This window comes from Cricetulus griseus (assembly GCF_003668045.3).
Source record: "Cricetulus griseus strain 17A/GY chromosome 1 unlocalized genomic scaffold, alternate assembly CriGri-PICRH-1.0 chr1_1, whole genome shotgun sequence".
Lineage (NCBI taxonomy): Eukaryota > Metazoa > Chordata > Mammalia > Rodentia > Cricetidae > Cricetulus > Cricetulus griseus.
The window spans coordinates 112434978-112455989 of NW_023276807.1; the positions used below are offsets into that span (position 1 = coordinate 112434978).

At 43.8% G+C, this 21012-nt stretch overlaps 1 protein-coding gene across 1 annotated transcript; it reads left to right on the top strand.

The window, feature by feature from the left end:
- Positions 1–309: 309 nt before the first annotated feature.
- Positions 310–16310, top strand: Bst1 (bone marrow stromal cell antigen 1). Its single transcript, XM_027387009.2, has 9 exons — positions 310–500; positions 2339–2465; positions 3378–3513; positions 4060–4142; positions 7763–7839; positions 8731–8823; positions 9860–9946; positions 14329–14388; positions 16029–16310. Exons 1-9 carry the CDS (start codon positions 310–312, stop codon positions 16132–16134), a joined length of 960 nt encoding a protein of 319 aa, XP_027242810.1. The 3' UTR covers positions 16135–16310.
- The last annotated feature ends 4702 nt before the right edge of the window (positions 16311–21012 follow it).

Sequence of the window (21012 nt, forward strand, 5' to 3'; positions counted from 1 at the left end):
TGAGAAAAAGGACACTTGTCAAGGTTATTCCTGTTTGAACCAAAAAAATTTTTTTCCTCTTATGTACGAAACCCTCACATCTTTTAAACTCCTATCTCGTTTGGGGCCCCTCCTCGAGGTGTCTTTTGCCAATGATGCCTGAAGTTTAGCGTCTGGAGGAACGGAAGAGGAAAGGGAATGGAAGGGGGCTGCGGTGGCGTTAGGATGAGCGTCCAGCTAGTGCTCAACTAAGGGAAACCGCCTCAGAGGCAGGAGAGAAACTGGGAGGAGCCCAGGAGGTCAAGGGCTGGAGCAATAAAAGTTTCCTCAATGGCCGCCCAGGGATGTACGTTGTCCCTGTGGCTGTGGCTGTGGCTGTGGGCGCCCCTGCTGCTACCGCTGCTGCTGGGGGCGCGAGCTGCCGCAGCTCGATGGAGTGGGCCAGGCACCACGCCGCATCTGCAAAGCATCTTCCTGGGCCGCTGCGCTGAGTACACGACTCTGCTGAGCCTTCAGCCCGGGTAAGTGCTATGCCAGAAAGGGAAAAGGGAGAGAGGGTGGCATTGGGAAGTCAGGCAGAGGGATTAGCGGGTCCCCATGCAGGTAATGTGTTTGCGATTCTCAGGGACAGGGACCTGAGTGCAGAGGTTCTCCAGGTCCAGGAAGAGATTGTAGATGAGGCTGTCCTGCCCGAGAAGAAGTGAGAGAGCTGTGTGTGGGAGCACAAATACCAATCTAGAGTTGAGTTTGAGTGACTGTGCCTCTCCAGCCAACAGAGATCTCTAGCAGCAACTGCTGACGCAACTGCTGCTTTGGGAATTTCAGGTCCTCCAGTCTGGAGTATCTGAAGTTTCTTTTTCTCCTATGGCTAAAACCCTCACTTCCTCCAAACTCCCATATCCTTTAGGGCCCCTCCTCGGAGGTGTCTTTTGCCAGACGATGCCTCAAGTTTAGTGTCTGAACAAAAGAAATAAGGGATGGAGAGGGAGCATAGTGGCATTAGGAGGAGCTGCCTGGGGACTCTGGTTTCCTGTCTTGTACACATTGTGCTTCCTACTTTATTTTCCTCCTTTAGACCAGCTTTTTGTGTTGTTACACTATCCCTTTCTTGTGCCAGTTGTATTTATTATTGAAATGTTATACATTTCAATCAGAGAGAGGGGGGGGGAGAGGGACAAGAGGAGGAGGGGAGGGAGTCGGAAGGGGAGGGAGGGAGAATAACAATAAGGAGTCACTTTGTCACCACTCACCAAGGGGAAGAAAAAGGGACTGTTGCATAGGAAGTGATTTTGAAAGGTGGCTTTGTACCTCAGGAGTGAAAACTGCCTCCGGAGGACATTCTGCCTCAGCAGAAGAAGCCACTCCCAGCACTTGTCATCCACTTCTGTCTTTACAAGTCTTGCCTCCTGACCTGGCCTTGTGAGTCCAGAAACCTACCCTCCAATAGACCTGGACAATGGCCACCACTCTTGTGTCTAAAAGAGTAGACAAAAAGCAAGAGATGTGTTTCAGTGGTGGAACACCTGACTAGCATGGCCCTTGATCTCTCTCATTCTCTCTCTCTCTCTCTTCCTCTCTCTCTCTCTCTCTCTCTCTCTCTCCTCTCTCTCTCTCTCTCTCTCCATCTGAAAACCAGAGGCTGCATAACTTATTGAAATTGAAATTGTCACCTTCAGCCTTTAATCCCAACATTCGGGAGGCAGAGGCTGGTGGATCTCTGAGTTCAAGGCTGGCCTGGTCTACAGAGTGAGTTCTAGGTAGCCAGGCCTACACGGAGAAACCCTGTCTCAAAAACACAAAATAAAACAAATAACAAAAAAAAAAAAGAAAGAAAAGGAAAGGAATTGTTACCTTCTAACTGTGCTTCTATCTGTGGCCTGTTCTGTTATGTCATGAGCATGGGAAAAATGTATTGCTTAGACTGGAGAACTCTGCTTTTCCTCTCACAGTGGAAGTGTTTCACAGTGCGTTGTGGTGCATTTTAAGTTTTCTTTTTATAATTTGCACTGTGTGTGTGTGTGTGTGTGTGTGTGTGTGTGTGTATGTGTGTGTGATGTGTCTGTGTCCACACAGCGGCCAGATGGGAACACTAGGTGTCTTGCACTATAATTTTCTAACTCTTATCATCTTCTAGTTCTAAAGCTAGAGTTAGTCTGGCAGCCAGCAAACCCCAGTCATCCTCCTGTTTTCACCTCATGCAATGCTGGGGTTAGAGGCACAGGTAGCCACATGGATGGGGGTGGGAGGGAGTGGAAGGGAATGGGGAGGGGTGGGCATTGAACTCAGGTCCTCAGGCTTCCACCACAAGAGCCTTGCCTTCTGAAGCCTCTCCCCAGCCCTGACTGGCGCTTTTGCACAGGAACAAAAACTGCACAGCCATCTGGGAAGCCTTCAAGGTGGTTCTAGACAAGGACCCCTGCTCTGTTCTTCCCTCAGACTATGACCTCTTCATTAACCTCTCCAGGCACTCCATTCCTAGAGACAAGGTAAGGACAACTGCCTCAGATATGACCAAAACATGTATTTTTAAAGTTTATGCTGCATTTTTTTCTGATTCTTTGTTGGTAAAAAGCAGATGCATAATTTAGAATTGTACATCTCTCAGAGGTTTAGTGAGCTAGCTGATGATGTTGTATTAAGGGTTAGGGATAACAAGGAAAAGGCAGTACTTGTAGCCCTTCCAGTCAACAAAGAGACTGGACTACTGAGGACCAGATGAGACAGCTTCCAGGGATATGGTTATCTGTGCTCTATTAAGACACTTTTACCATGGATGGTACCAGGTGTGCTGTAAAGAATGAGGTGTTTTGAAGCACTGTGCACTCTAGAAAGGGCATCACAAAATTGCCTACCACCCTAATCATAGTTACAACATGAAGCCAAAAGCTTCTGCTTCTTATTTTCCAAACCAAGCCTTGGTCAAAATCACACATCTAACATAGGACAGAGCCAGGCTTCCAGTTCTGGTCCCTTAATCATGGTACTGAGAAAGTATGTCATTATTGTCTATATCAGTGGTTCTCAACCTGTGGTTTGCAACTCTTTTAACCAACTGCTATCTCACAAATATATTTACATTATGATTCATAACAGTAGCAAATTTACAGTTACGAAGTAGCAATGAAAATAATTTTGTGGTTAGGGGTCACCACAATATGAGGAACTGTATTAAAGGGATGCAGCATTAGGGGGGTTGGGAACCACTTGTCTGTGTTGTATGTTCGCAATACAGGGAGGAGAGAGGCAGCACTCTCCAAATGTGCAGCAGCCACAAGGAAAAAGAAGTAGGTTTGAAGCAGGTCCAAATTCCATGAGGAATAGCTGCTGATTCGTCTTGATGGCAAACTGCAATGTTTTCATTTTCTCTTGCATTTTAATTCCTGGTTATTTCTCATCAGTCGCTGTTCTGGGAGAATAACCACCTACTCGTTATGAGCTTCTCAGAAAACACCCGTCGCCTTATGCCCCTATGTGATGTTCTGTATGGCAACGTTGGAGATTTCCTGAGTTGGTGCCGACAGGAAAATGCCTCTGGTAATGTTTTGCACACATTACCATAAAGCAACAACTCCTCTACCTACAAATTTACCTTTGATGCTGGACATTTTCATATATATACATCTCATTTAATCCTTCCCAAATCCTCTGAGATAGGTGGATAGATTACTATTATCTATAGTAATGGATAATAACAATAATGGGTAGAGTGTACTTGCCTTTGCTGCAGGCTAGTAAGTATTTTAGTCACAGTAGTTCTAGAATCCACACATTATCCTCTATGTCCTATCATTATTCCTAATTTGGCAAGCATGGAAACTGAGGCATGGAGTGATTAAAGGAGTTGCTTAGGAATGTCTATCTAGTAAGCTATGTGATCTCACAATCTGACCTCAGAGCCTATGATTCCAATCCAACAGGACTCTGCCTTCATCTCTTTATTTTCCAGAGGGGAAACTGAGGCTCAAAGAAAGTAAATGCACTGTGCATGTTGTTCAGAATCCATGCCAAATATGGGATTAGCAAGTACTTTACATTAATGCAGTTTCCAATATGAAATGCATTTGCGTGCTCTTCTCCTAGGACTTGATTACCAGTCCTGCCCCACATCAGAAGACTGTGAAAACAATGCTGTGGACTCCTATTGGAAAAGTGCATCCATGCAGGTAATCCTAGGATGGGTGAGTGAGTGTTGAGCATGTGTGGAATCTATGAACTTGACCCCAGGCTGTTACTTAATTTTGGTGAGTCTTCCTTTCCACTTTAATAATTTCTCTGACTAATTTTCTCTGCTCCACAAAGTTGTGAGGATTTAAGGAGATAAGATATTTAATTCAGAGAAAAACGTTTTGCAAACATTAGCTATACATGGGGATAGTGCATTGTCATCATTTCTGCCACACCGAGATTGCGTACTTCAGGTACTTCCTAGTGCTGTGTAAAATGGAGCAATCTCTACTTTACCAAAGAAACTGGGACACAGGAGACTTAGACGTGGGTATCAGAAATGTTCACAGAGTATCATTAATGGGAAAAGAGCAGGTAAGCTACCAATAAGCTGGTGCCACAGAAGTGTTCCTAAGGTTTGTCTGTATCTCAGAGGACATTGCCACAGAGTTGATGGTGGCTGTCAGCAGCTATAAAATGATGTCATTTATAGCTCACATTCCCTGTCTCAAGCATTGGACTAAAGATTAGAAATAAGGAGGGTTAAGTCTTTAAAGGCTGATGATTAATTGTCAATCATGCTGACCAAGAAGTAAGTAAAGGACAGTGTACTTCTGCTCCTCCCCTTTCAGAAGTGATGTGTGCCTGCCTCCCATTGCCTGCTTTGCTCTCCAGGTGTTCCATGGGTCCACTGACTGGGTGAAGGACTTTAATCAAACCTTTCACCAGGGCTAAGCACAAAGCCTCATGCTGAGCACTGTATACTCCTGCCAGCTCCAGTGGGAGCAGTGTTTGTTCCTACTTTCCCAGGGCTTCATCTGAAATACAATCTCCAGTAGCTGCCAAAGTCTGTTATTGGGAACTGGAAGGCCTAACACCTCTATAGAAGTGACACAGCAACACTGTCTGTAAAAGAACTGTAACTAAGATGGCTCAGCAGTTAAAAGCAGCCAAGGTTCAAGTTCCAGCACATGGCAGCTCACAACTGTCTGTAATCCAGCTCCAGGTGATCTGACACCCTCACACATACATGCAGGCAAAACACCAATGCATATAATAAATAAATCAATCATTAAAAGAGAAAGACCTGTCAACAGGTACTAAAACTACATTTGAGCGACAGAGGCAGGCAGATCTCTCTGAGTTTGAGCCAGCCTGGTCTACACAGCTAGTTCCAGAACAGTCAAGGCTACACAAAGAAAGCCTGCCTTAGCCAGGCAGTGGTGGAACACACCTTTAATCCCAGCACTCTGGAGGCAGAGGCAGGCAGGTCTCTGTGAGTTTGAGGCCAGCCTGGTCTACAGAGCAAGTTCCAGGACAGTTGGGGATGTTACACAGAGATACCATGTCTGGGGGGGAGAAATGGGGAGCAAAACCTGTCTCAAAAAACAAACAAACAAACAAAACATAAAGAAAGAAAGAAAGAAAGAAAGAAAGAAAGAGGAAGGAAGGAAGGAAGGATTGTAGTACATGCCACTATGAATCTGTCTAACTTTAAGGTGTGTGTGCCAACTGGGTTTTATTAATGGAAACTAGTATTAGTGTCTCCATTTTTAAGGCCTTAGAATAAACTAGGTGGCTGAAACAAGAGCAAAGCTAATCCAGTATAGTAAAGACAAGGCTTGACCCTCATAAGCAGTCAATACACATTTATTATTCTTTTGCTTAAATTAGAAATAATAAGAGGAGGCAAGGCACAAGATAAGACATATTAGACATGTTAACCAGTTTATTATAGGCCCAGCAGAGTAGGGAGACTAAAGGAGAAGAGAAACGGTAAATGGCTGATCACCATGGCCGGTCGCCATAGAGAGAGAGAGAGAGAGAATAGAAGCAGAAGCAGACAGAGAAGAGAAGAGAGTGTCGAGAGAGAAGTACAGAGAGAGTAGAGAGAGAGCATAAATGGGCAGTCTGTCTTTTAAAGGGGTCCTCTGTACCTGCAGTGCAGACTTAGTTCCCATGGAACCCTGGACTGACCAGGGTACTGCCTGTTCCGCCAGGTAACAGGGGCAGGCCAGCATAATGCCTGAACATTTCAATATTGTTGTTACTATTATCATTTGTGGTGCTGGGGATCACACTTAAGGTTTTGCACATATCGAGCGAAGGTCCTACCATGAGCTACATGCCCAGGCTACATGTTGTTCTGATTTTAAACATTTTACCTTTACAGCAATCAATCCTTCAAGGTAGCTGTTTGTTCAGACCTGGAAAATGAATTACAAAGAGGTCAAAAGACTTTCTTCAGTTTGAAATTGTAATAAGTAGGGGAACCAGGATGTGAAAACAGGCTTTCTAGCATCAGAGACTGAATTTCCAGCCACTGCTTCCTACAGCTTCACTGCGTGCACATCCACACACTTCTCAACTGTTTCCCCACAGTCAATGGCATGTGGTAGAGAATGGCAAGGTACAGAAAGACAAGCGAGGTCATCCATGACATTCCTGCCACCAAAACACCACCTACCCCTTTACCTTTTGGAAGCAGCTGGAGACAAATGGCACAGAATGTGCCTCTGCTTTGGAGCACCTGGTATCCGGTGTCATCTCATTAGTCAGTAAACCTGTCCTGTGAGCCTGAGCAGTATACAATGCACCGCCACCTAAACTTTATTCTAGAACAGTCATTTTAGAGGGGAATTATGTGCTCTGAACTAGAGCTCTGAGAACAAGACTACCTAGATACCCACTTATTTATTTGTTTGTTTAATGATACCAAAAACTGAACTCAAGGCCTATTGCATGCCAGAATGTCTGAGCTACACCCATAGCCACGCTCAATTATATTGTAGCAAAGCACATCTTCTGTTCATCTAATCTTGCACTTTGCTTTGAATGCAAACACTTCTTACGCTGTTGCATATCCTAATTATTGTTAATAATTCAGACTTCGGGGTTATGTTGGTATGTAGTGGGAACTGTACACCAGTCCCTTGAAGTTCCAAGCTGGTGAGCATGATTTGGTCTTGCAAGCCATGCCACAGTGCGCATGTGTGTGTGCAGTGCTTGGGGTGGGACTTTGTATTGTTCACCAAAGACAGCTGGCTTATTTTCTGCACCTGTGGTTTGTACTGCTTCAGGCAGTTAATTGCATGTGACTTACATGGGCCAATGAGATGTGAGTGAGAGTGACATCAGTCACTCATAGGATGGGTCACAGGCCCTTTTCTCTTCCTGGCAGTTAACAGCTTTGCAGATGGGAGGCTTCCTCATAGTGAGAACACCAAGTGCCAAACCACCAAGAGTCTGTAGTGAATGTTCAGTGGGAGCATGCAGTGAATCTTCATGTGAAGCCACTGCAATGTTGAGGCTGTTTGTCATGTCAGCTCAGCCTGGCTTATTCTGGCTGACATGATGTCATGCATTCCTTGGGCTAAGGCACCTAACATGGAATTACTGAGTAGGGGACTATGAGTAGGGGACTTTAAAGATGATTTGATTCTCCAAATAAACCAATTTACATCTCTACTAGCCATGTGAAATGCCAATTTGCCCCCTTTGAAAACCATCAATTAAAATAACAAAATGAAGTTGCTATTATAAAACACACACACACACACACACACACACACACACTGACGTGACTACGTTTTTCTCAAAAATCTGTTTCTTCTTGCAGTATTCAAGAGACAGTTCTGGGGTGATCAATGTCATGCTGAATGGTTCAGAGCCCAAAGGAGCCTATCCTGTGAAAGGGTAAGAACTGCAACACCCAAGGATTAGAAAATCATCCCAGTCCCGATTTAACACTTGCTTTTGTAAAGTCAGGTAAAGTGAAACAGTTGTTTGATGTGGTAATTAGAGGCCTGTCTGTACAGCTAAATCATTAACAGCTGACACATACACGAGCAACTATCCAAATGGAGAGGATAGAAGAGCAACTGGGGGGATATAGGGCAGTGGTAATGCTTGCCTTCCAAACATGAGGACCTTTCTCTGATCCCTAGGACAAAAACGAAAAATCAGGTTGTGGTGGCACATTTGTAATCCAAGTGTTGGGGTGGCAGAGACAAGTGGATCTCTGGGGCTCACTATTTCTGCTAGCCTAGCCTACTTGTTCCAGTTCTAGGCCCGTAAGAGATTGGAGAGCACCTGATTTTGTTCTCTGGCTTACATATGCATGCACACACACACACACACACACACACACACACACACACACACACACGCATGTGCTCCCTCATACACATAAACATGTACATGTACACAAAATGTAAAAAAAACCCTAGAAACTTTTTTGGCAGTGTGGGGAGACAGGGCCCCTCTAAAAAAAACCCTGGCTGTCCTGGAATTCACTATGTAGACCAGGCTGGCCTTAAACTCTAAGAGATCCAACTTGCCTCTACTTCCTGAGTGCTGGATTTAAAGGTGTGCACAACCACACCCAATTTTCCTAGAAACTTTTAAAATAATTAATGTCTAAATAAACTAACAACCCAAATGGAGAGTGATCATGCTGTGTTAAGACTTGAAGAAAGGTTTCTCCTAGGCTGGAGACAGGTCTTGATGTCAGAGAACTTGCCTAGCATGTACACACTCAACACCGTGGAAGAATAAAGAAAAATAAATGTCCTTCCTGTCTCCCAGGTTTTTTGCAGATTTTGAAATCCCATACTTACAAAAGGATAAAATCACAAGAATTGAGATCTGGGTAATGCATGAAGTTGGGGGACCCATTGTGTAAGTTATGGGGCTTGGGTAGTAGCTGTGAGATCTTGCTTTGCTTGGCTATGATCTGATTGGGGCTCTTTTGCACTTAGCTTTAGGGACCTGCCAGTCTTCTGCTTCTAATGTAAGTAGGATGACTGTGGGAATGCAGGCTCACTCCCAGTCAGATGCCATGCTGATCTTTATGAGTGACATGGGAGCTTCGGGTAAATAAGGTTCTTACACATCTGTGAGGGTCAAAGCCAGTTTCTTTCTTTTTTTTTCCTTCCCTCCCTCCCTCCCTCCCTCCCTCCCCTCCCTCCCTCCCTCTCTCTTCTCTCTTTCTTTCTTTCTTTCTTTCTTTCTTTCTTTCTTTCTTTCTTTCTTTCTTTCTTTCTTTCTTTCTTTCTTTCTTTCTTTCTTTGTATCTCTTTAAGCCTCAGTGACCTCCCCAGGGTTTTCAGAATCAACCCAGTGCTCTGTGGTGAAGTCTTACTCTCCATGGTGCAACCACTTCTGCAACTAGGTGCTAGCTAACCAGTGAGGACCAGGACTTTGCAGAACTACAGCTTCTCAGAAACTGAGTTTATATATAAGCAAGTGCAAAACTCATCTTTTTCATGGATGAACGCCACTGCCAAGCAGTCTAAGATAACGCCCCCCCCCCCCCCCCGGCTTGGCTCCGGGTTTGCAAAAAGTTCTACCCTGTGCCTTAACTAATGCCAGATAAAACAGTTAAACTCATTTGGTCCAGAAGCTTGGCGGTTAGGCCACAGCCTGTTTCAAGCCCATGTGGTAACTTCAGAGGAGAGCTGGACCCTGTTCTTCAGAGCCTTGATGCTGCATGGAGGAGAATATTGCCAAACCCTGAAGTCCCGTTGCTCTATTTGGCTGTGTCGGTTTCCCAGAAGCCATAGCTCCTAAACCAGAAACTTCCCTGTGTTCCCCTTGAGAGTAGAACATAAAGGAGTGGCAGAAAGATCTTTGGTCAGCACTGAAAACAGCTTCTGCTACGTTTTCCTCTTTCTTTAATCTGTTTGTTTAAAATATACATCGGTCTGTGTTTTAGGGAATCCTGTGGTGAAGGCAGTGTGAAAATCCTGGAAGACAGACTGGAGGCCCTGGGGTTCCAGCACAGTTGTATCAATGACTACCGGTAGGTGGCGCTGTGTATAACCACTTTGAAGGGTTACAGTGATTCAAAGGGTTGGTTTCCAGGTATCCACTCCAAAGGCCAGGATGGTGACTTCTGGGTTGCCTATGTATGTGTGGGCAAGGAGAACCTTCCAGAGCCCATTTTATTTTGGTTAGAGTTCATTTTAAGGACAGCTGGAGGATACTAACAGCAGAAAATTATCATGTACCCATGTCCACTTTGTGATGAGATTGGAGACCAAGGGCTGTACTTCCCACATTTTTAGATCACAGTACAAAAGCTACTGAGATGGGTGTTTGATAGATGGGTCTTGCCATAGATAGAATATCATAAGAGCTACTGTTTGAGACACTGTGACCCACACTTCATATGCTTCACCTCAGGTGTTATCAAGGGTTTTTCTACATAGGCATTAGTAAATCTTGGCTCTAAGCCTGGGGGAGGTGTAATTCTTCTCTGGACTCAGAGTTCCTGCCTCTGATCTCACTAGTGTTCTCTCTCTCATTCTCTCTCTCTCTCTCTCTCTCTCTCTCTCTCTCTCTCTCTCTCTTTCGCTTTTCGAGACAGGGTTTCTTGGTATAGTCCTGGCTTTCCTGGAACTCACTTTGTAGACCAGGGTGGCCTTGAACTCCACCTGCATCTGCCTCCCCAGTGCTGTGAGTAAAGGTGTGTCCCACCACCACCTCAGATCTTAGGTGTTTAAGTCTGGTGGTTTTTCAGGGGCTGGAGTTCAACACTGGCAGGCTTTCTTAGACACTAACTGGTGTGCCTGGGTGGAAATGGCATCAGGGGTATTCTTGCCCAACACCATCATCTTTCTGCTTCTGCCTTCCCAGAGTTGTATGAGTTCTATCATTCTCCCAATGGACCAAGGCCTCTGGATGTGTGGGTAACGCCATCCCTGTTCCAGGCCTCCTTGACCCTAACCAGTGCCCTCTTGCTCATTATTTCTCATGCTCACTCAAATGCAAAGCTTAGGTGCTGTCCACTGTCTGCTTTTAAAAGCAAAACTAAGCAAGTACACTTTTCTGAACATCTAACCTATATACAGGAAAATGTACAAACTTACATACATAGTTGGATGATCAATTTCAGTCTGCCACAGCCAGCACTGGGGTATCTGCCAGACTCCCTGTTAGGCATAGCTATCTGCTTCTGTGGTATCACTGTCTAGATTTGTAGTGTCGTGGACTGGTTTTGTCTGTCTTCAGGCTGTAAAAATTCTCTGTAGATTAGTCACAGAGGTTAAATAACTGGCCCAAGGTCAATACTCAAGGTCAAAGTTGAGTTTTGAGCCCAAGTTTGTGTAACCTTGAAGCAAGTATCCCCTACCCTTACTAAATGTCCCTTCCTGAGTCAAAGCACTTTTTTTTCTTTAAAAACATATTTATATTATATTTTTTGTGGTTTGTTACTGGTAAGAGAACAGTTTTTTCCCTCCATTTTTATTTAAATTAGAAACAAGTTTGTTTTACATGTCAATCCCAGTTCTCTCTCCCTCCCCTCCTCCCCAGTTTTCTCTTGCCCCCCACTAACACCCTACCTATCCCATACCATTTCTGCTCCCCAGGGAGAGTGAGGTCTTCCATGGGTGGGGGTGTCTTCAGAGTCTGTAATATCCCTTGGGATAGGGCCTAGGCCCTCCCTTGTGTGTCTAGGCTGAGGGAGTATCGCTCTATATGAAATGGGCTTCCAAAGTCCATTCCTATGCTAGGAATAAGTACTGATCTATTACAAGAGGTCCTATAGATTTCTGAGGCCTCCACACTGACACCCACATCCATGGGGTCTGGATCAGTTCCATGCTGGTTTCCCAGCTATCAGTCTGGGGACCAAGAGCTCCCACTTGTTCAGGTCAGCTGTTTTTGTGGGTTTCACCAGCTTGGTCTTGTCCATTTTGCTTATCACTCCTCCTTCTCTGCAACTGGATTCCAGTTCAGTTTAGTGTTTAGCTGTGGGTGTCTGCTTCTACTTCCATCAGCTGCTGGATGAAGGCTCTAGGATGGCCTATAAGTTAGTCATCAATCTCATTATCAGGGGAGGGCAGTTAAGGTAGCCTCTCCACTGTTGCTTAGATGGTTAGTTGGTGTCATCCTTAAGATCTCTGGACATTTCTCTAGTGCCTTATTTCTCTTTAAACCTATACTGGCTCCCTCTCTGATGGTATCTCTTATTTTGCTCTTTGTTCTTCCCCCTACACAACCTTCCTGCTCCTTTATGTCCTCCTCACTCCTCCTCTTCTCCCCTTCTCATTCTCCTAGCTCCCTCTCCCCTCCCCCCATGCTTCCAATTTGCTCAGGAGATCTTGACCCTTTCCCCTTCTCCTGCGGACCATGCATGTCTCTCTTAGAGTCCTCCTTGTTGCCTAACTTCTCTAGTGGTGTGGATTGTAGGCTGGTAATCTTTTGCTCTATGTGTAAAATCCATATATGAGGGATTGCATACCATGTTTGTCTTTTTTTGACTGGGTTACCTTGCTCAGAATGGTTTCTTCTAGTTCCATCCATTTGCCTTCGAATTTCAGGATTCCATTGCTTTTTTCTGCTGAGTAGTACTCCATTGTGTAAATGTACTACATTTTCTGTATCCATTCTTCAGTTGAGGGGTATCTAGGTTGCTTCCAGGTTCTGGCTATTACAAATCATGTTGCTATGAACATAGTTGAACACATGTCTTTGTTGTATGAGTGTGTTTCTTTTGTGTATATGCCTAAGAGTTGGATTTCTGAATCTTGTGGTAGACTGATTCCCATTTTCCTGAGGAATCAAAGCACTGGTTTTAGAAATACATCTAAATAGACAATTCTAACTGTATTACAGCTCAATGTTAGGGACAGTTATGACTACAGATTGCAGAGTTGCCACCACTTTTCTGTGGCCCAAGAATTCTCTAGGAAGGCTCTTTCTTCAGTCACCAGGCCATGCTGTATCAGTTGGGCCAGAGCCAGAAGCCTTCTCTCCGATCACAGCTGTCCTGGGTTCCAGCCTGTGTCACTCCTCTCTTATGTGATCCCCACTTCAGCTCGATGCTGATTCTTGGACTCCAAGCCTCACTCAGCTCCTGGCTGCTATTCTGTGTTAATGTTTTTCTCTTCCCCCTGGGTAGCAAAGAAAACTACAAAGGCTAACCAAACAAAGGTCAAGCAAATGTATGTAAGGGTCTCCCAACCCTCAAAATGCAATGGAAACACCTTTTGTCCTGTGTCAGCCAGAGTTCAGGGTCCTTGGTGATGCTGGTGGAGCCTTGTCTCTCCATAGATGCTCTCCTCCTGGTTGGTGTCTGCTAATACCATATTGGGTCAGACTCAGAGAAATCCAAAGCCTGTCTTTGGTAAAACAAAACAATAACAGCTACATTTATTTTTGTAAATATGTATGGACAGATTGCATCTATTGTCCCAGGAACTCATGAGACCAAAGTGGGAGAATGACTAGAGCTCAAGGAGTTCAAGACCAGCCTAGGCAACACAGTGAGGCAATACCTGAAAATCCACTACTAATAAAATGTATGTATGTACAGTAGACTTAACTAGAGGGTAGGTTAAGTCTAAGCAGGGGCCACAGAACATGCATGCACTGAGTGGCAGTGTAACTCTCTCACTTCTCTCAATTCTTTCCAGTCATATGGTCATGGAAGCATTGTCTTAGCCTGCCTTGTTATTCATGCCTTGCATGTCACTGTCACCTGCTCCTGTTTCTATTGCTGCTTTCCTTCCCTCCTGGTTGCCCTGGAACTTCGCATTCTCTGCTGGGTTTTTGAGCATTCTTTGCTGGAGCCAGAGCATGGCCATCATCACTCATGTCCAACCTTCTGTGCAAAGTATGTATCAAAAGGGTTTCCTAATAAAGTAGGATGTGCAGGCAGGAAAAGTCTGGATGAGACTAAAGGGTTCAAGGTTAGTCCTCCAACTTATGATGTTTCCCATGTTATGGGAACATGGGAAAAATCACTGTGGGCAGCTTTAGCTGCAGCAAATTGCAGTTGAAAATAGGATCAACTCCATTGGAGCTTGAAGGGTTAAATGACATCTGAATGAAACACACAATCAAAATTTGTGGTACATAGTAGGTAAATGCTAGCTTTTGTGAGAAGGGTCTTGAGACAGGTTCTCACTGTGAAACCCCGGTTCTCCTGGAACTCCCTATGTACACCAGGAGGGCCCCAAACTCACAGAGATCCGCCTGCCTCTGCCACCAACCCTAGTGCTGGGATTAAAGGCATGTGCCACCATTCTCAGCCTACTTAATATTGTTTATAAAAGAGAGGCTAGTGGGATCTTCAGAGATGCATTTCATGCTCCTGGCACTTTTCAGGCACATCATAAATGTTTCACGGGGGGAAGTCATTTGGGTAATCTCTTAAGGGCTGTTTTCCCCCTGTAGACCAGTGAAGTTCTTAATGTGTGTGGACCACAGCACTCACCCGGACTGTGTCATGAACTCGTAAGTAAATTGCTTCAATCAGAACCCAGGCAAAATGCAGTGAACATTGTTTTTCTTTGTTCCTATGCTAGTCATTTTCCTTACTCAAGGTAGGTAGACCACTGTTTCTATATTCTCATGTGTCCTTGTGGATTATGACATTCTTGTCCTGGCACATGAGTACATACGTATTTATGCATGGACATACACATACACACATACCACAGACATAGATCTCTTATAGCAGTTATAATAAATGATTCTATAGGTACGATTCTGGGATTTGCTGTTTTCACTTAACAGTATGTCTTGGAGATGTTTCTATACTTTTTTTGGTTTTTCGAGACAGGGTTTCCCTGTAGTTTTTAAGGTTGTCCTGGAACTCGCTCTGTAGACCAGGCAGGCCTCGAACTCACAGAGATTTGCCTGCCTCTGCCTCCCCAGTGCTGCAATTAAAGGCTTGTACCACCAATGCTCGGCAATGTTTCTATACTTTTAAGAAAATAAATATAGGGCTAGAGATTACTCAGTAGTTAAGAGCACCGGCTGCTGTTCCAGAGAGTTTGATTCCAGCACCCACATGGTAACTTACAACCATCTTTAACTCCAAAATATGTCACACCAGCACCTCTAGCACAGACACAGAAATACAGTGCAGAGAGAAACAAAGCTGTGTGTTTAATTTGCATATGGTAATGGGGCAGACAACAGATCTGAGAAGATAAACTCCAAACCACCAATCATAACTTCCAGATTAAAAAATTAAGAATTGCAAAAAGATGAGGGCAGATCTTCATAATTTCCTGCATTTTTCTGTGTGTTATTTTATTTTGTTGAATAAATTAAATGTATCCATATATTTGTTAGTTAATTATTTTAAGGCAAAAAAAAAGGGGGTGTGGTGGTGGATCATTCATACTTTGAATGATTTAAGTATGAACAAGAAGTAAATCAGAAATGCAATTGTAGTGAATGTCCAGCAGGTGGAGCCATTGGCTAATTAAAAAAAAGAAGGGACTCCAGTGTCCTAAGGAAGTTGTCTGTGGGACAACTGGCAACTAGTCCAGAACAGTGGTATTTGTTTCTGAACTAAGATAAGATAGTTTTATAAATTTAAAGTTCACATTTTAATTGGTTAAAAAGAATTCAGTAATTTCTGTTTCAAAAACTCTGAAAGCCAAACCTTCTTTAGATTAAATGGGATTTGGCTAGGCCTTTGCTTGGTATTTTAAAGTTACAACAGGCTTTTCTTAATCAGTTAAACTCTGATGATACAGTATTCAACAATAAGGAACTTGGCTAACACTCTGGAACATTTGTACAATAAGAATTCATACACAAGGAAAAATGAATTGGCTCTGTGTGAACCAGCATGAAATATGTCTGAGAGGTGGTGTTAGGCAAAGGAAGCAAATTGCATTCCGTGTGTTTACACAAAGAGGTGTGTGTGTGAGAGGGGGGTGGGGTGGGGTGGGGAAGCTTTCTTGAAAGGACAACTGGAATTATTAGCTGTGATTTTCTGGGAACAGGGAAATTCATAATTTTTATTTTTGGCTTTATGAAATTTCAGCTCTATCTAAATATTTCTGTAGTGTGCATGCATGGTTTTGAAAGCAGATGTCACACACTTATGTTGTCTCTGTTTCCCTCATTCTTTTCAGAGCTTCAGCATCTACGCAGAGAGAAAGCCCATCTCTTTTTACAGCAGTGCATGCCAGCCTGATCATCTCTCTCTTAGTAGCATTGACTTCAAGTTCTCAAGTGTGACTAGAAAATCACCACGTTGTTCTAAGAGAACCCAGTCTTGCATCTACCCGTGGACAGTCCACCATGTTCTGTGTAGGCTAAGGGTGCCCATTGTCTAAAGACCCTTCCTTCTAGGAAAACAGCATAACCTGATGGCAATCCTATTATACTCTAACTAGTCTTGCTTGCCAGGCAGAATTTACTACTACAGAATTAAAGTTATTATTACTTATTTTGATAATGATACAAAACACTGAGACCTGAAGTGTCATATAATCTCATATAATTAAATTTATTTTTGGAAGCATCTGTATTTTCTATTTTCAGTATCCTTCTGTTCCAGAAGACACAATACATGCTTGTTAAGAGCTTCAGATACATGTACAGTATATAAAGGTATACATATATACATGTTATGTAAAGGTGTCTATTTAATGGCTACTTATGATAAGGGAACTACCTGAAATGTCAAACACACACACACACACACACACACACACACACACACACTCACACGCACACAAGGAACTGTGGAGACATGAGGTTTTGTATATCTACAGGATGGATTCATTCAACAAGTAGAAGTCATGTGCATCACCTAACTGTGGAATGGTTAAATTAACTGTGGCCATTTGTATTGGGAAATACTGCTCAGTGATCCACAGTGACTAGTATTGATGTGTGGAATCATACAGGTGGCATTGTGCTAAGGGAAAGAAGCCAGACCCAGAAGGCTACACACTGCAAGCTAAGGATACAGAGTTCTGAAAAAGACAAAGCTATGGGGAAAGAGGAATGCAGTGGATTCCAGGGATGGTGGGAGGGGTATATAAGGAATGGGGGTGGGGCTAAATTAAAGGGGCAGTGAGAAGGACCAAGGTGGCATCTTATGAGAGCCTGCCCTTCTCAAAGTTCTTAGAGCTGTGGGAGCAAATCTCACTGGATGTAAATTTAAAATCTGTGTTTCCAGAGAATACTTAATCACATCAGAAAGTGTTAATACATGTAAAACTACTCATAAAATGTGGCAAATGTTATGAAATATAATGACTATAATGAATCCTTTCATGAATGTGTGTTTGTACAATATGCATACTATAAATGAATGAAAGAAAATAACCCAAAGGGCAGTGCAATTATCTCTGGATAGTAACCTCACAGTGATGCAGGTTTTGGCCTTTGGCTTCTTAATATTTTTCTAACTTTTTTACAATATGCTACTTTTATAATAATAAAAAATTGACACACACAATACACCACATATGTGCAGAAATTTGTCTTACAAACAGTATTTCCAGAACACACACAAAAAAACAAAAACAGAAATATTGTTGCAGATACTTCTGTTCTCTACCTGTAGGAAGCAGGCATGAGAGTTCCTTGGTGCTGATGCCTGAGTGGGGATGGGGTGGGTGGAGGTAGTGCAGCACCTGGAATGTCAGAAGCTCCCCGGAGGACTGTCCTGGCAGTCAGTTCTAAGGTTCCATGCTCCACCCTGCATCACTGAGTGCATGAAGTTCTTTGTTGCTGAGGTCACTTGATCCAGGTGAGACTCACAGACAGTGCTGATGTTTAGTTCCTGTGGCCTCTTGAGCAAACATCCCCTGTAAACCTAGGAAACCATGTACTTAAAGATCACTGTATTTAGCAGAGGTTCACAATTCAGCCTCAAGACTACGGTGGGTCATCTCAGACCCTCCCTAGGCTCTCACCCCCTTTCCTTCTTTCTCTTCCTCTTTCCCTCCCTCCCCCATCTCTATCTCCCTTCCTCCCCATCTCTCTTCCTCCCTCCCTCTCCCACTGTGTGCATGCGTATAAGTTATATAATCACCTTCTAGCTTCCCAAGCCTTCCATTTCTGACTCTTGGTTCCTCCTCATTTTCTACCTAACTCTGTCCCTTTGGAATCCACACACAGAGTTGCTCAATCACGGGTTTTCCCTCCAATGTCAGGAGACAACAGTCTGCTTGATCATTGCCACCCCCTCTGGTTCTGTCTGTGGACTCATGCAGGGATTTAAGATCCAAAGTTTTATATTAGTATATTAAGAGAAGGAAAATTAATCCAACTATTGTGTTTAGAGTTATGGCCTTTGAGAAGCAGATCAGATTAGGTCATTGACTAAATCCTGGTGGCTTGTAAGGGAAGAGAGAAAGACCATGTTATGTTTTGAAAGAGAATGACCTCCATAGGCTCATATATTTGAATACTTGGTCATCAGTTGTTGAAATTGTTTGGGAAGGGTTAGGAGGTGTGGCCTTTTTGAAGGAGGTGTGGCACTGGGAGTGAGCTTTGAGGTTTTAAAAGCCTGTGCCACTGCCATTCCCAATTAGCTCTCTCTGCCTCCTACTTGTGTAAGGACGTTAAGTTCTCAGCTACTACTCCAGAGTCATGTCTGCCTGCCTGTCCACCACAATGGTCACAGACTCACCCTCCGGAACTGTAAGCCCCCCAAACTGTGTCTTCTATAAGTTTCCTTGGTCGTGGTATTTTATCACAGCATTTGAAAAGTAACTAAGACAGATCACATAGATATGTAGATGCATACATGTTCCCCCCATGATAGGCTGTGTACTCACATGATGCTAGGACCTGACACCCCCAATGTTCTGACCCTCAATAAATGTTGTTTCATTATGAAGTAGCTGCCTGAGCTGTGTTGTAGTAGTCAAAAGATGGGTACCTTCATCCTCATCATATCATCATGACTATAGCTAGCATTTGTTGAGTTATGCATGCCTTCCAGCTTTTATATGCAACACACACACAGGCTCTTGGGAGGCCCATGGATCCCTTCTATACTAGGATCCTCTGGGATGGGTGAGTCACAGTCCCAATAAAAGTGGGGAACATGGTCAGATTCAGGAAGGTGAGGAAAACAGACTGTGAGAAGTGAGGCAGTGTAGAGGAACAAAGACCTGGCATGTGGTAGACGGTTCATGTGATACAGTCACTATTGCTTATTGTAAAATGCTTCTCAGAGCAGCCATGCCAAGCTCAGTATCACCTAAAGCCATGCCCAGCTTGGTATCACCTATCCACTGAAGGGACCAGCTCCCCATTTCGGCAGCCATAACAGATGAACACGTGCTTGTCTGACCTTGCCTTGGTCACTAGGAGGTCAGATGCCTGCCTTGTGGCAAGGAACCAATCAAAAGTTAGCTGGTGGTGCTATGCTTTACAGCTCTGGGTGTGCTTTATGGACAAGTGCACAGCAATGACGTGCAGAGCATAGCAACCACCCTGGGAGGGCCTATGGGCCATAACAACCAGTTGATCAATCAACACAGGGCAAACCCTCCAAGCCTGGAGCCACACCAATCCTGAGCCTGTGCGTACCCCTAGACACTCCCCTTACGCTGCCCTATAAGATCTCTATGCAGACACTTTGCAGCATCTTTCTTGCCATTCGCCATGGCGGGTGGATGAAAGACTCCAGCTAACATGGGGTTAGCTCGTTAAACAACTACAATAAAGCCTCATGCAGTTTGCATCAAGCTTTCGACTCTGCCTGGTGATTGGGGTGACCGTGATCCTGGGCTGAGATCCTGGGGGCCTGAGTCTCCGGAGGTCTTACATACTTCCTTGCTATAACCCATATTTGCCTCACTTTCCCTTCTTCTGGGTCTTTGAACATGCTTTTCTCTCTGCATTGATCTTCCTGCTCTGTCATCTGCCTGGTGGATATTATGACCTGCTTACATATTAGACACCACTTCTTACCTAAACTAAACCTTTTTTATTTTTAGAAAAACAATAACACCATTTCTCTCATCCCACTAGAACCTTCCTATTCTTCACTCTTTTTTGTTTGTTTGTCTGTTTGGTCGGTTAGTTTTCTGTTTGGTTTTGTTTTTTGAGACAGGGTTTCTCTGTGTACCCCTGGTTGTCCTGTTACTCAGTGTAGACCAGGCTGGCCTCATCCTTCTGCCTCTGCTTTCTGAGTATTGTAATTAAAATTGTGTGTCACCACCACCCAGCTTTTTCTTCACTCTTTTTCTCTTACCTCCTCTGCCTCCAAGAAATCCACTAACTAGGTCCCTTGCCATTGTCTGTGCCTTTGCTGACTTTGCTGTGTATTGTGGCTTCTTGAGGACTTACCCATCTTTGCAGCCCTGGCTTAGCTGTGCCTGAGAAACGTGGGCAACCTGTAAGGGTTTGAATGAGAGAGTGGCTATGTATATGAATTAAACTTTGAGAAAAAGCACATGGTGTGAGTCTCTCTTGTTGGGAGAAAAGGAAGGGAGGAGACAATTTTAAAAGTACTGTCAGCCACACTTTTCTGTATTTATTTTGTATTTCAATAAAGCATTTGAGATGTGTTATATATCTTGTGTGTGTGAAGAAGCAGAGACAGAGAGAGAGATATATGATGGTGATGATGATTAGGAGGAAGAGGAGGAGGAGGAGGAGGAGGAGGAGGGGGTGGAGGAGGAGGAGGAGGAGAAGGACTACTGTGTCTCAGACAAAAGAGGAGAAAAGGGCTCAACTTACTTTGGGACCAATCAGCTCCTCAGGCTGATCTCAGGGGTGTAGCAGCCAAGGGTGTATCTTAGGCCGACTTGGAGAACACTGTGCCTGATCCTTCAGGTTGCTTGGGTTACAGGGAGCCTTACAAATAAATCTCCCACAGCACACTAACCTGGGGAGTTAATTAGATACTGCCCTTTGGAATTCTGTGGAAAAGAGAAGCCTTTTCTCTTTCTAAAAATAAAAGTAGTGCTTCTCTTTTTCTGAATATCAATTTCACTGTCCACTTGAAAAAAATTCAATATAGAAAAGTTGAGAAAAAGATAGTAAACAAATATTATCTGCTAACCTATGCAATATATCAGTTTCCCCTGTATGTGATCATTTGTGCTTATAATTTTAAATGTCTGCAGCATTTGACATCGTGAT